This window comes from Mus pahari, chromosome 1 (genome assembly GCF_900095145.1).
Source record: "Mus pahari chromosome 1, PAHARI_EIJ_v1.1, whole genome shotgun sequence".
Lineage (NCBI taxonomy): Eukaryota > Metazoa > Chordata > Mammalia > Rodentia > Muridae > Mus > Mus pahari.
In genome coordinates, this window is record NC_034590.1 from 17,090,042 (window position 1) to 17,104,671 (window position 14,630).

The 14,630-nt window shown below is 53.4% G+C and overlaps 1 protein-coding gene across 4 annotated transcripts in view; it reads left to right on the forward strand.

Moving 5' to 3' along the window:
- Positions 1-727: 727 nt before the first annotated feature.
- Syt3 (synaptotagmin 3) overlaps positions 728-14,630 on the forward strand; it is a 16,038-nt gene continuing 2,135 nt past the window's right edge. Inside the window, exons 1-9 of one of the 4 annotated variants that reach the window (XM_029532688.1) lie at positions 728-880; positions 2,099-2,242; positions 3,225-3,390; positions 7,466-7,994; positions 9,406-9,778; positions 10,366-10,584; positions 12,444-12,564; positions 12,658-12,829; positions 12,922-13,054. In XM_029532688.1, coding sequence (XP_029388548.1) covers positions 3,240-3,390; positions 7,466-7,994; positions 9,406-9,778; positions 10,366-10,584; positions 12,444-12,564; positions 12,658-12,829; positions 12,922-13,054 — 1,698 coding nt within the window. In that variant the 5' untranslated portion in view covers positions 728-880; positions 2,099-2,242; positions 3,225-3,239. Of the gene's footprint in view, positions 881-1,418; positions 1,470-2,000; positions 2,243-3,219; positions 3,391-7,465; positions 7,995-9,405; positions 9,779-10,365; positions 10,585-12,443; positions 12,565-12,657; positions 12,830-12,921; positions 13,055-14,630 lie in introns of those variants that run through there. The other 3 variants (XM_021202734.1, XM_029532691.1, XM_029532697.1) reach the window with 3 other exon arrangements.

Consider the following 14,630-nt stretch of genomic DNA (forward strand, 5'->3'; position numbering starts at 1 on the left):
CTTAGACTCACAGTGTCTCTTTGAAGATGTGTCACGTGAAACTGGCAAGCCCATCTGTGTGCACATTTCTGGGTGTGTGTCCCCGCCTGGTCAGGCTGAGCTGCATGGCTGGCATGGAGCTGACTAGCCACGAAGGCCGTTCGCAGCACCTTTGGTGGCCAGGCCCCCACGCATGCTTCCTCAGACTCCTGTGAGAGGTGCTAGCATGGACCCTGGATGGAGCCAGGAATCTGTTTTGGAGGCTTCTGATATATAACAACTGCAAATTGCATGCATATGTTACAAGGGGGAGGGCAATTTGGTTAAAAGAGTTGCTTTGAACCCAGGGTCTCAGATACACCAAGCAAACACCCGCTCACCAGGCTAACAGCCCAAGTGTTGCTTTACTGGGAGATTGTACTAGACAAAGGCTCTACTTCTCAGCAATGCCCCCAGCTCCTCACTGGAGGATGCTAGACAGGGGTTCTACTGCTGCGCTACATCCCCAGCTCTCTATTTTTTTGGACAGGGTCTCACTCAATCTGCGGAGGCTGGTCTTGAACTCATCTGTAGCCCGGGCTGACCTGGAACTTGCCATCCTCTTCCCTTGCCATCCAGAGCCACAGGGATGAAAGATCTCTGGCATCAGGCCTTGGAAGTTGTGTTTATTTTGTATAACTGGTGGGCGGGAGGACAATAGCAATGGAGGGAGACACTAACTTTCAAGCCATCCCTCCGGGCTGCTTTTGTGTACATCAGGACCTCATCGGAGGAATTACGTCTCCATGGGCTTCAATTGTTCTGTGAAATGGGAATATCTTGATTGCCTTCATCCTTATGCCAAAGTGAATATTCCATGAGAAGACGTCTTCAAAGCTCTTAACTCCTTACATTGGTAATGGTGAGTGACAATTTTCATTAGCTGCTATTAATATGGTAAAAAACCGGATGCTCTGCGCCTGTAAGTAGTCATTAAGCACCTACTTGATGCCAGTGCTTGATGCACATTGACTGGTTTCTCAAACTATATCCCTTAGGAGATAATTTCATTGTATTGTGCTGGACATCAGGATCTGGGATGCTAAGAGTCTCAAGGGGACTAGGGTGGGAATCAAATCCAGTGCCTGTGGCTCTACCTAAAACCTGAGTCCTACTGTGGCCGGCTTTCATTCTAGCCTGCTCAGCTGTAAACCCTGAGGTCTTGCTTCTTGGAGAAAGGAGTTGTTGTGGCCTGGGACCTCTGAATCCTAACCTTCTAGGTCCCTCAAGTGGCCTCTCTACTGGGGTGAAACGGCAACCAGAGTCCAGGGAGGTGCACACTAGGGCTATACATTTTGGCTTTTGGGTTGCCAGGGCTGGCGGGGGAGGGGGGAAAAAGGGCTTGGGAGGAGCCGAGGAGCTGCGACAGGGGTGGGGAGGAGCCAGGCGGGCACCGCGGCAGCGGGCAGGCGGGCGCGCGCGCGCTCCAGGCTGCAGCAGCCGGGGCTCCGGTGAGTCCGCCCCTCCCCCTCCCCCGCCCCCGCCCCAACCTCATCCCAAGGGGGCGGCCCCAAGTGGGGGCGCGGAGGTCGGTGCAAATAGGGGCGCATCTGGAGCTGGGGAGCTGAGTCTGCAGTGCCAGCTGGACGTCCCAGGGGAGGGGCACGTGGCCCTGGAAAAAGGGGGATCTTGATTCCAATACACCTGGGTGCACTTGCCCACCCATCCCCAGAGTATGGGAATTAATGACCCATCTCATGACCCCTAAGTGATTAGAGTTACGTGACCGCTGGAGGTCTTGGACTCCTTTCCCCTCTCCTGCAGCGTCTTGGGACCCTGACATTTTAACCCTTACAGCACCACTCCCCCCCAAAAATCCCATCTTCTGCAGACCGGAGACGCATTGAGGACTTCAACTCCCAGCAGCCCGTGCAGCTCTGGTGCCATAAAGCTGCAGTAGCACTAGCAGCAAGACCAGCTGGGAGTTGTAGTCCCTAAGCTTTTAACTAGCTGCTGGGGGCACGGAGGTGGGAGAGGGCGGCTGGACCTCACCGAGGTCATCTGGGGTCGCGCAGCTACTTCGAGTGGGGAAAGATGCAAAGCTTGGGCTGAATTTTTCCCTCCCTATTTGGGTCCCTAGATCAGTCACCAGCCCCCCTTCTTGCCACCTGGCAAGCGTGGGGACCGGTCCGCAGCGGCTAGGCTCGTCCACCCTGCAACCCCCATGGGCTACCGCCCCCCGCCGCCTCGGCTGCCACCCAGAACAAGGCAGGGGTAAGCACAGGTGAGTCTGACCCCGGCCAAACGGCAGTCTTCCTTAGCAGCCCCGCTTCTCCTGACTGGCCCTCGTTCTTTCCCTCCGGGGGGCCCTCTTTCCCACCGGTGTCTAATGTCTAACCCCAAACCTGGTGTCACTCCCTCCTCGCCCACCTCCCCCTCTCTGTCCTGTTCTCTCTCTTTTTTTTTCTGACCATGCTTCTGTCTGTCTGTGTTCCCAACTCTCTTCTCTTGCCTTGTATCTGAGGTCTCCAGCCATTGTCTGGTTGTCCAACCTGGACTTCAGCATCTTTTCTCTCTCTCTCTCTCTTCTGATCTACCTGTCTCTCTTTGAAAGGTATTTCTGCCCACACCCCTGCCTTCCTGGCTTCACTTCTCTCTCCGTGTGCACCATGTCTTGGATATAATGAAGTACACGCTGTTCCCCAGCCTCTGTCCTGAACCTCTATTCTCCGCATTCTGTGTCTATCTTTCCCTGGCTACCCGACTTCACTTGTCCTCTCTCTTATCTCCATCTATCCTCTTAGCTCCCCTTCTCTCAACTTGGGGTTTCTGCCCCACACCCGACTCTCCTTCCTCTGACCCTCCAGCAGTTTCCCACCCCAAGCCTCCCACCAATGATGTCCCAGCTGCCCCAAATGCTCTTACCTGCCACAGCCTGGCTGCCCACTATTGATGGCTGCCTCCAACCTTCCATTGGGTCTCAGAGTACCCATCCTGACGTTCAGTCTGTGGCCCCCTGGGGGCACATTCCTTTCATCTGAGAGTGCCCTGCCTTTTGGTGTGGCTCTGTTGGTTACTCCTTAACCACTCTCATTGGATGGTGACCCTAAGAAGTGACTATAACATCTGTCCTTTCCATCCTCTAATCCTGACCCTCGAGCCACCACCCTCTGACCTTTGCCCCCTTACCAGACCTTCTCCCTCCTTCTCCCTGCACCTGTTCCTGTCCCCTTCTGCATCTCTGCCCACCCCACTCTTAAGTGTAGGATCACGTGGCCACTATGTCTGGGGACTACGAAGATGACCTCTGTCGGCGGGCCCTCATCCTGGTCTCAGACCTCTGTGCACGGGTCCGAGATGCTGATACCAATGACAGGTGTCAAGAGTTCAACGAACTGCGGATCAGAGGATATCCCCGGGGTCCGGATGCAGGTCAGAACCCCATCTGTCCCAACTAGCCACTGCCTGCTACTCAACTCCATAATGGCTAAGTCTTGGGAAGGTCAGAGCAGAGCCACTCAGCTTTCACTCCCTTTATGGCTAGCTCCATTGAGATCCTTGCCTCTGTCTTTGCTGCTGTTTTGTCTCCAAACCACTGAAGTGGGAGAAATAGCTGTGTGTTTGGTTCATCTAACCCCTGACCTTGGAGTTTTGTCCCATAGGCCTACCTCTTCCTAATTACAGCCATGAAACATCCCTGTCAGAAATCATGAATCTTTTTTTTTTTTTTTTTTTTTTTTTGAGGTGAGGAGAAAGTTGGGGATCAGATAAGGCATTATGGAGAACTGGTTGGCCTCAAACTTAAAATAAACCTCCTGCCTCAGTCTCTCAGGTGCTGGGATTACAGATATGAACCACTATAGCTAGCTCTAGAAAAATTAATTACACCAAAAAGTTACAGACTAAATCAGCCAAAGGATGTGTTGGTTGTGGGGCAGAGTCCAGGAAACAGGAGGTATGACTGTCCAGTGTCCCCTTCCAGTAAGGTCCCACTTAATTCTCCCGTTATATTGGTATGTGACTCATTACCCACCAGAGAAGTTCCCCCAAACCTTAGTGCTTAGGGTTTTTGTTGGAGTTTGGGCATGCGATCCGTTCATTAGCTTTTGTGTCACTGTGGCCAAATTCTTGATGGAAACAAAAGAGGGGCAGGTTTACTTAGCTCATGGGTTCAGAGGTGGTGTAGCTCTATCAGAAGGCAGTCACACTATGGCCAACCAGGAACAGGATCCTGGAGATGCTGGCCCTACCTGGTTTTCCTATTATAGTGCGTTTGGGCCTCCAAGGCATAGGGCAGTGCTGGCTGGGTGGGTCTTCCCCTTCCACGAGTCCTCTCTGGAAATGCCTTTGCATACACAGACATGCGCATGCATGCACTGGTGTGCGTGCATTTGGAAGTCAGAGACCTCTTTAGGAACCATCTCCTTTATTTATTTATATTTGTTTTATGTGTCGACATATTTTTTGACTGCATGTATATCTGTGCACCACATATCTACTGGTGCCCACAGAGGCCAAAAGAGGCTGTTAGATCCCCTGGAACTGGAGTACTGGAGCCACTATGTGGGTGCTAGGAATTAAATTCAGGTCCTCCACAAGAGTAGCAAGTGCTCTTAACTGCTGGCACACACCTTTTGTAGTTTTTGAGACAGGCTCTCTCATTGGCCTGAAACTCATCAGGTGGGGTTGGCTGCATGGCCAGGGAGCCCAGAGATCTGCCTGTCTCTGTCTGTGGGTGCTGGGATTACACGTGTGCACCATCATGCCTGGTTATTTGTATGTGGGTTCTGGAGATCAAACTCAGATTCTTTTGCCTGCAGGACAAATACTTCACTGACTGACCCACCTTCCTGGCCCCATGCTTTACATTTTGATATAGGGTCTCACTCTGTAGCCCAGACTGGCCTAGAACCCATTATGTAGCCAGACTGGCCTTCAACCCACAGCAATCCTCCTATCTTAGCCCGTAGGTACTAAAGTGACAGACATGAGCCGCCCACACCTAGCTCCTGGGTAGATCTAAATCTAGTCGGACTGACACTGAAGAGCAAGCATTACAAGTCGATGGGGTGGACTGTCTGCGTGGCAGCCCTTAATCTTTAGCTCTTCCAGGGATAGGCTTTGGGCCCAATGTCATTTAGCATTGTCCTTGACTGCCCAGCGTGGCGCAAGACAACAGGGAGGACATCTCAAGAGCTTGGAGCTCTCAGATGTGGGCCTGTTCTGACAGGTTCCCACCTAGGGGCCGGACAGGCGTGGAGACAGTGTACCTTTTGCTCTAGGTGCACTGCTGCTCTGGCCTTGCACTCTCTGGGCTGTGCAGACAGGCATGGGGAGCAGGGGAGGCCTGAAGGATCCAGAGGTCTCAGATGGGGATCTTGTACTGGCAAAGTTAGAAGCATCTGGCCAGTTGGCTACCTGACTCCCATGCTCTGGTCCCTCTCATGTACCAAAGGCTGCTAAAATCCTGGACTCTGGCTTCAGTAGCATCTAGGGCTCTCAGTAGGAAGGGTGGATATGTAGGGAGGAGCACCCTAAGGGAGGCAGCAAGACAAAGCTCAGAGTCCTTGCAGCAGTACCTGGCACAGCTTCCAGAGACTTCCCTTTTCCCACAGCCTCAGTCTTTGCAGCTGGGACATGAGTTCTATCACATTTAGGTCACACGGTAGCATGAGGATTAATGTCACACCCCGCTTTTGTTTCACCAGGTGATCTAGCAATAAGAGGTGTTTCCTTCTTTCTGACTGTTCCCTGAACACAACAGTTATGGTTGGATGTCTCAGCTGGCAATGACTGAGTTACTGGCCCCGCCCAACATGGTTCTCCATATACAAAAAACAAGAACTCATCCTTGTTCTAACTCCAATCCAAGGAGTCACCTCCAAAATAAATTCTCACAGCCTAGAGAGTTACATCCATAAAACCTTTCTCCTGGTATCATTAGAAAGGAGTCATAGGCCATAAAACCCCATTCCCAGTACTAATTACTAAAAAGAGCCATAAATCATTGGTAGTAAGAAATGGGCTGTGCTGGGCTTTCGCAGCAAAACAGGGTAGCATGTTACTGACATTCAGAAGGCACCAGGTAGGGCTGGTGAGATGGCTCAGCAGGTAAGAGCACTGACTGCTCTTCCGAAGGTCCTGAGTTCAAATCCCAGCAACCACATGGTGGCTCGTAATGGTGGCTCACAACCACCATCATGAGATCTGATGCCCTCTTCTGGTTCGTCTGAAATCAGCTACAGTGTACCTATTTATAAGAATCAATAAATCTTAGAAAAAAAAAAAAAAAGAAGGCAGGCTCCAGTTAGCGTGTCATATCATGTCATATCATGTGACCACAGTCATGAGACTGATTATCTGAATAAGGAAGTCTCTCTGGGGCCACTAGTCACCCAAAAGTAATGACGTTTGAAAGAAAGAGCAGCTGGGCGTGGTGGCGCACGCCTTTAATCCCAGCACTCGGGAGGCAGAAGCAGGCAGATTTCTGAGTTCGAGGCCAGCCTGGTCTACAAAGTGAGTTCCAGGACAGCCAGGGCTACACAGAGAAACCCTGTCTCGAAAAACCAAAAAANAAAAAAAAAAAAAGAAGAAGAAAGAAAGAGCATAGGTTTTGAAGTGTGGCACCTGTGGTGTACGGGGTGTATGTGTGAGTGTGTGTGTGGGGGTGGGGGGTAAGGATGGTGGGTGAGGTGTATGTGCATGTATGCACTACACACAAGGGAGGCCAGAGGTCAACCACAGATGCTAACAGATGCTATTTCTCAGGCACCGTCCACTTTGTTTTTTGAAACAGACTCACTGTTCACTAAGTAAGCTAGGCTGACTAGCCAGCAAGGCTCCAGTTGACTCTGCCTCCCCAGCGCTGGGGTTACAAGTACATACTACGCTGCCCAGCCTCTCTGTGTAGGGGCTGGAAATCCAAACTCGGATCTTGCACTTGGGCAGCAAGCGCTTTACTGACTGAGGTCTCGCCCCAGTCCCCATTCATAATCTCCTGTCTCTGGACCTCTGCTTCCTGTTGTCAGGGCGGGACTGATACGTTGTCAATCTCCCAGGGTACCAGTTATATTGTCACATCTCAACGAATGTTTGCTATTGTATTCTTCTTACCTGTCATTTGCCTTCATTGCCATCAACTGCAACAAAGAAGAGAGTAGATTCACCCCGCTCGCCAAACGCTGAATGAAAGCCTCATACAAATTAAGGTGGAGTCCCAAGGACAGATAGCGAAACTTTTCCTGGATTGTCTCTAAGCTTTTGGGGGTCTTGTCCTTCAGAAATGCCCTACGACAGGGAAGCAACATGAGCTAGAGAGATCAAAACCTGGACACGGTCTTCAGGACCTGCTACCCACAGAATGTGACCCCCACAGACTCTAAAATAACAGTTATAAGCCAGTGAGACCACAGCAGAAGCACAGAATTCAAACTCAGTTCTACTGAGAAAGTAGGAGGGGCAGCACTGATCCCGCATGACCCATGACCTCTCTCTTTACTCTTTCCAGATATTTCCGTGAGCCTGCTGTCAGTCATCGTGACCTTCTGTGGCATCGTCCTCTTGGGTGTCTCCCTCTTCGTGTCCTGGAAGTTGTGCTGGGTGCCCTGGAGGGACAAAGGAGGCTCAGCAGTGGGTGGTGGCCCACTGCGCAAAGACTTAGCCCCTGGGGTTGGGCTAGCAGGCCTGGTAGGGGGTGGCGGGCACCATCTAGGAGCCAGCCTCGGTGGTCATCCCCTGCTGGGTGGGCCACACCATCATGCGCACACGGCCCACCATCCACCATTTGCAGAGCTGCTGGAACCAGGTGGCCTTGGGGGCTCTGAGCCTCCAGAACCTTCCTACCTGGACATGGACTCATATCCAGAGGCTGCTGTGGCTTCTGTGGTAGCTGCTGGGGTCAAACCAAGCCAGACATCCCCTGAACTGCCTTCTGAGGGTGGAACAGGCTCTGGGCTGCTCCTGCTGCCTCCCAGTGGTGGGGGCTTGCCCAGTGCCCAGTCTCATCAGCAGGTCACAAGTCTAGCACCCACCACCAGGTGAGAAAGGGTCTCAGGCTTGGGGCTTCACTGTGAAATTCTGCTTGTCTGTCTCATTCTTATCTGTGGCTCTTCTGATACCAGGGTCAGGACAGGTAATGGTATACCGACTCCTGGATGCCAGGAAGGATGAGACGGAGGCATAGACTCCTAGACTTAAGGGGAAGGGAGTAGGGCCTTCGATTCTTAGGTAAGACAGAGGAGAGTGGCCTGGAGACAAGGATCCAGGGTTAGAAGCTGGTGTAATAGTATATGTGCTGGCCCAGCCATTTCACAGGCTAAGACAGGAAGAGCTAATGTTCGGGGCTAGCCAGGGCAACTTAGTGAAGCCCTGTCTTAAAACAAAAAATAAAAATCAGGCTGGGGGCATGGCTCAATGGGAGAGCACCTGCTTAAAATCCCCAGGGGAGGGGTAGAGGGGTGTGGCTGAATGGTAGACCCCTTCCCTCGGTGAGGTGCCGGGGTGTGGTTCTGCAGAACTCGGGGGCCGGCTTGCAGAAAGCCCCAGGTTCAATCTCATTACTGGAGGGGCGGGGCGTTGGTTTCTGAGATGTAGACAATGATTGGTCCTATTTGATGTAAGCTATGGTTAGGAATCTGGATCTCATTCTTCCTCATTCTGTACACGTAAGCGTAGGGTCTGGTAGGAGTTGGGAATCAGATACATGCTGTGTCCAGGCCTCCACCCTCAGAGCTCTCACAGTCCAAGGGGTACATGACAGGGAGACAGGAAAGCAGCTCTGGAGACTGCCAAGGCTCGGAGGAAGCTGAGAATTTCCTGGAGGCGGAGGTACCTTGATAGACACTCGTATGGTGGGGAAGCTGAGACGGGGGGGTGCAGATAGGCACCTGCACACATCTCGGGCAGGAGAAAGCAAGAGCAGAAGAGACCAAGTTCGTGGTGGGGGAAAGCCAGGAGGTAGGCAGGAGATAAAATCTGGACAAAGCCTGGGACATGAAGCTGCGGACACCAAGGCTAGAAGTGGCAGGTGGAAAGGCTGTGTCCTCAGGGCACTGGGGAACCACAGCAGGGCTGTGAGCCAAGGAGGAGAGGTGCCAACTCTTGAGCCATCTAGAGAGGGAGAAATGCAGCCGGTAGCCCAGGCAGGCAGAGGACAGGCTGAGCCCAGAACCAGCCATTAGTGATGGGCTAGGGAGATAGGGGGCCAGGCCCAAGATGACTTTGGGTTATTGGGATGAAATGGACAACTTGAGGACAACTGATGACCTTGAGGTCTGGATGGGACTAGTTTAGAAAACTTCCTCTGCTGCAAATGGGGAAGTCAAGACTCAGGAAGCACAGGTGTCTTACTCAAGGTCAAATAACGATTCAAGGGCAAGGTTGTAAACCCAAGATGGAATCAGATGCCACTCAGATCCAAACCTCACTTTGGTCTTCCCTGACACACAGGTACCCAGCCCTGCCTCGGCCCCTCACCCAGCAGACCCTGACCACCCAAGCAGACCCAAGCACTGAGGAGCGACCGCCTGCACTGCCCTTACCCCTGCCGGGTGGAGAGGAAAAAGCCAAGCTCATCGGTCAGATCAAACCAGAGCTGTACCAGGGCACTGGACCTGGTGGCCGGCGAGGCGGGGGCCCTGGGGAAGCAGGGGCACCCTGTGGCCGCATCAGTTTTGCCCTCCGGTACCTCTATGGTTCTGACCAGCTCGTGGTGCGGATCCTACAGGCCCTAGATCTCCCAGCAAAGGACTCCAATGGGTTCTCAGACCCCTACGTCAAGATCTACCTGTTGCCTGATCGCAAAAAGAAGTTCCAGACCAAGGTCAGAGCAAGGGGGCAGATTTCACAGTGTGTGTGTGTGTGTGTGTGTGTGTGTGTGTGTGTGTGTGTTCCACCAGGTTTGAGAGGGGGGCTGGGGAGGACCCCTGCATCTGAGGAAAGAGGGCTGAGGTCTGTATCCTGAGTCTGAGGGAGGAGTCTGGGGAAGAACACTGGGTCAGGAGAAGGAGGCTGGGATCTGGACTCATGGGTTAGGGGAGGAATTCAGGAGTCTGCATCCCTGGGTTTGAAGGAGGAAGGCAGGGGCCTGAAATTGGGTCTGAGAAAAAAGAATTTGGAGGAGGTTGGATCTTAGGGAGGAGGGCTGGGGTATGAATCTCTGGGCCTGAAAGAAAAAAATCTAGGGAGGACCTCCATGTCTTCAGGAGGAGGGCAGAGTATAGATCTGTGGCTGTGAGGAAAGAGGACTGAAATCTGTATCCTGAGTCTGAAAGAGGAGACTTGGGAGGTCCCCTGGGTCTGAGGGAGGAGGCTGCATCAGGACACTCGGGCAGATATGGGGCACATGGTCTACTGATTCTGGGAACAAGGCCAGTGGACATCATATCTGTCTCTGCCTCCATCCTCCAGGTGCACAGGAAGACGTTGAACCCCATCTTCAACGAGACGTTTCAGTTCTCAGTGCCCCTGGCGGAGCTGGCACAGCGCAAGCTGCACTTCAGTGTCTATGACTTCGACCGCTTCTCGCGGCATGATCTCATTGGCCAGGTGGTTTTGGACAACCTGCTGGAGCTGGCTGAACAGCCCCCTGACCGCCCGCTCTGGAGGGACATCCTGGAGGGTGGCTCGGTCAGTGGCTCCATCAGCAACGGGCCCCGGCCCCAGCTCTCCCTTCAGGACCCCGTGTCACTCTCCTCCCCACCCCAGGACTGTCCACCTCCTCACTTCCCATCCCAGAGTGTCGCAGGCGTTATTCTGAGGGAATATGGCATCTACAGAAGCTAGGATGATAGAGGGACTCGGAGGGGGATCTCTGCCCTCTCTAGCTTTGTGGAACACTTATTTATCCTCAGGCCCTAAGCCTGGACTCCCAAGCTTGTCTCCACCCAATACCTCAGGCCCTCACACTACATCACTGTGACTTTTTCCCTCTGGCCCAGGTGTCACTAGCCAACTCCTTCTCCCCTCCCCCTGCCATAACTTTCTCTCCCTACGGCCCCTTGTTCGTTTCCAGACTTCCAAGTCCCCAGGCCCTCTCTGAAGATCTTAAGTCTTCAAATTCCTCTTTTCAAACCCCTTTGTATCCTTTCTTTCTGTCTTCTTGGGGTTCCTTAGAGATCCTACCTCCTGGATCTCCAGACATCTGATATATTGGGTTCTCATAGCATCAGGTCAAAGCTCACACCCTGGACTCTCTGGTTTTATGGCTCCTGGCATGAGGCCTCTCATTGCCCTGTGGTCCCAGTGCGCTTTGGTCCTCGGGCATTGTATCCAACCCAGTTCCTATCTGTGATTCCCACCAGTTTGGGGGAGCCAGGAGACGGCAGTTCTGAGCTTCAGTCTTCTCGTGCGTCAGGGTTATGGATGAAGCAGGTGCCTGGAGCTCTTCCATAAGGAGCTCTTCGTGGTCAGCTTGCTTGTCCCTCAGACTCCAGGACCTAGGAATGCACATTCACACTGCTGCCGCCTAAGGCGCCCACGCAAGGGCCTTGCTCTGTCTCCGCCCCATCTCCTTCTGCCCAACCCTCTTTCTTACCTGAGGCCTTCGCTCACCCTCTCATCCATTCGTTCCCCCACCTGAGTGGGGAAGCAGAAACCATGAGAGAAAGGGAGAAGAGACAGAGAGACCTAGAGAAGCAAGTGCCAAGGTGGGAGCAGATGCTCAGTCAGAGGGGACAGGGTGGGTGGCTAGAGGCCATAGAGAAGAGACAGACTGAGCCACACGCAGAGCCTCCTGGCACAGGGAGATTGCTGGCGAGCTCAGGAGACACACGAAGAGCAGGATGAAGTTTCCAGGGAGGCCGGCTGTTTCTTCCTTTCTTCTGGAATGAAGCAGTGGCCAGAGTCCGGTGGGACCCATGTCCCCAGGCCTCCGGCCTCTGACACACATTAATCTAGGCCCTGCTCACAGGTCACTGCTGTCAAGGCCTTTGACCAGGCTGTTCTCTCTGCTCATGACATCTTCCCCCCCACCCCCATCAGCCTGGTTTCATCCCTGAGCCTTCAAAACCCTACCATCATTGTCTTATCTCACAAGCTCCTGCGTGTTCCCCTAGCTCTGTCCCCGCTCCGTGCACTCCGATGACTTAGGCACAGCACGATCTCTCCCCCTTCTCGATAGGTCTCTACCTCAGTCTCTGATTACCCCTCTCTTTCGGCCTTTGTCTCTCCTGTCCACCAGGTCAGCGCCCCACTCTACCTGTCTGTCCCCCATCCCCCTCTCTGCCTCTGTCCACCCTCTCTCAGGTTCCGTCTCTCTCTTGCCAGTTCTCTCTCTCTCTCCCTTTCCCTGGTCTCTGGGCCCCGCCATCTTCTCTACAGAACAAAACAGGCTTTGATGGTGGACATCTGTGGCAGGGAAGCTATGGGGCCTTGGCTAAGAGTCAGACTGCCGAGGACATGGGAACCTAGCAGCGGTGCACAGGGTCGGTGGAATGGAGAGAGCCGCGGGGGAGAGACGGTCAGGCTGCCCTCTATTCCCACTGCAGGAAAAGGCAGATCTTGGGGAGCTCAACTTCTCTCTCTGCTACCTCCCCACGGCTGGGCGCCTCACCGTGACCATCATCAAAGCCTCTAACCTTAAAGCGATGGATCTCACTGGTTTCTCAGGTGTGTCGGGTTGAAGAAGATTAGGGTCTAAGAGAGGAAGGCTGGGGCCTGAGGGAGAAGGCCTCTGCTCAGTCCCCTGGCTTCTCTGGACAGACCCCTACGTGAAGGCCTCTCTGATCAGCGAGGGGCGGCGTCTGAAGAAACGGAAGACCTCCATTAAGAAGAACACGCTGAACCCCACGTACAACGAGGCCCTGGTGTTCGACGTGGCTCCCGAGAGCGTGGAGAACGTGGGTCTCAGCATCGCAGTGGTAGACTATGACTGGTGAGAGGCACCCATGAAGTGGGAGGAGGTGTGGTTGGAGGTGGCTGGCTGCCTCCCCTGACTTTTCCAGTAATCTCTTTCCCAATCCCCAGCATCGGCCACAACGAAGTGATCGGGGTGTGCCGCGTGGGTCCAGAGGCTGCCGACCCACACGGCAGAGAACACTGGGCAGAGATGCTGGCTAACCCGCGCAAGCCTGTGGAACACTGGCACCAGCTAGTGGAGGTGAGTGGAGGCCACCTCTGTCACGCGGGGGCACCGGGAGTCCAGTGAAGGCCCGAGCTGCCTGTGTCTGACTGCTGTGTGAGCCAGGAGAGTCACTCGACCTGTCTTCTGTTTTCCTTTACTGGTCCTCCAGGCGGTGACTAGCAGCCATGGGGAGGGACACTGTGAGGATTCAGTTTGTTGAGTGTTCAGCAGTGGCCAGCTGCTACTCTTTCCCACGGATGCTAAACACAAAATATAGGAAGAAACTGGGTGATAAGCCGCTTTCCCCCCCCCCCCCTCAGAGCAAGGTGTGAATATTAGTTAGATGGTGGTGATGGTGGTGTAAAGCCGAGAATGATTTTTTTTTTTTTTTGAATGAGTAAGAAAAATATCAGGCAGGCAGGCATAGCCCAGCAACAGAGTGCTTGCTTGTCATGTGAACCACAACACTCACAACAATCACACATTCAAAAGACAACGTAACAAAATGTCACAGGGTAATGTCCATTGCAAAGACCACTGCATGCTGGTTTCTTGCCTAGGGGCTGTGGTCTGGGTCTTTTGAGGTCGAAGGCCTTCCGTACAGGCCCCGGGAGAGCATTCTGGAAGAGAGGGCATTCTGGGGAGAGGCTTAGGAGGAGGTTCAGGTGGGCAAGGTGAGGAGGGGACCCAGGCTGGGGAGACCAGGCAGCTGTGGCCACTTTTAGAAAGAGCGTAATTTATGTGTGTGAGTGCTTTGCCTGCCTGTGTGTCTGCAAACTATGTGCATGCAGTGCCTGCAGAAGCCAGATCCCCTGGGATCAGACTTATGGATGTGAGCTGCCTGCCATGTGGGTGCTGGAAGCAGAACCTAGGTTCTCTGGAAGAGCAGCAGTGCTCTTAACCCTTTATTAACCTCTCCAGTCCCACCCAGTGGCCATTTTGTTATTTAGAAGCTGTGCAACCACTTCTGAGCCTTGCGAGAGCAGAGCGGTTTAAAATAGCCTCTTGGGGCCGAAGCTTGGGGCTTAGTCAGTACCTGCAGTGCAAGCGTGAGGACCGTGCCTAAATTCCTAGAATGAAGGTAAAAGTCAGTTCTGGAGTCACTCCCTAGAAACCCAGCGGCGAGGAGGCAGAGATAGGAGAAACACTGGGATTCACCGGCCAGCCAGCGAAGGCTAATTGATGAGTCCCAGATCCTGGTGAAAGACTTGGTCTCTAAACAGGAAGTGGGGCTGGGGAGATGGCACAGTGAGTAAAAGCCTTTGCCCTGCACACAGGAGCACCTGAGCCTGTAACCCCAGGCCCCATGGCTGCCCTGCCTGTGACCACAGTGTTGAGGGGAAGGGACCTCCAAGCCCTGGGGACCCTGCTCCAGTGGTGGGGTTCTGGTTCAGGGAGAGACCCTGTCTCAAGGCAATAAGCGAGAGAGCAGCAATAGAGGACCCACATCCTGCTCTGGCCTCCGTATGTGCACAGGTATGCATGCACATAGATGTGGGCACCTGCGCACACATGTACACACCACACATACAGTATACACATGTACACACCACACATACAGCACACACATGTACACACCACACATACAGTACACACATGTACACACCACACA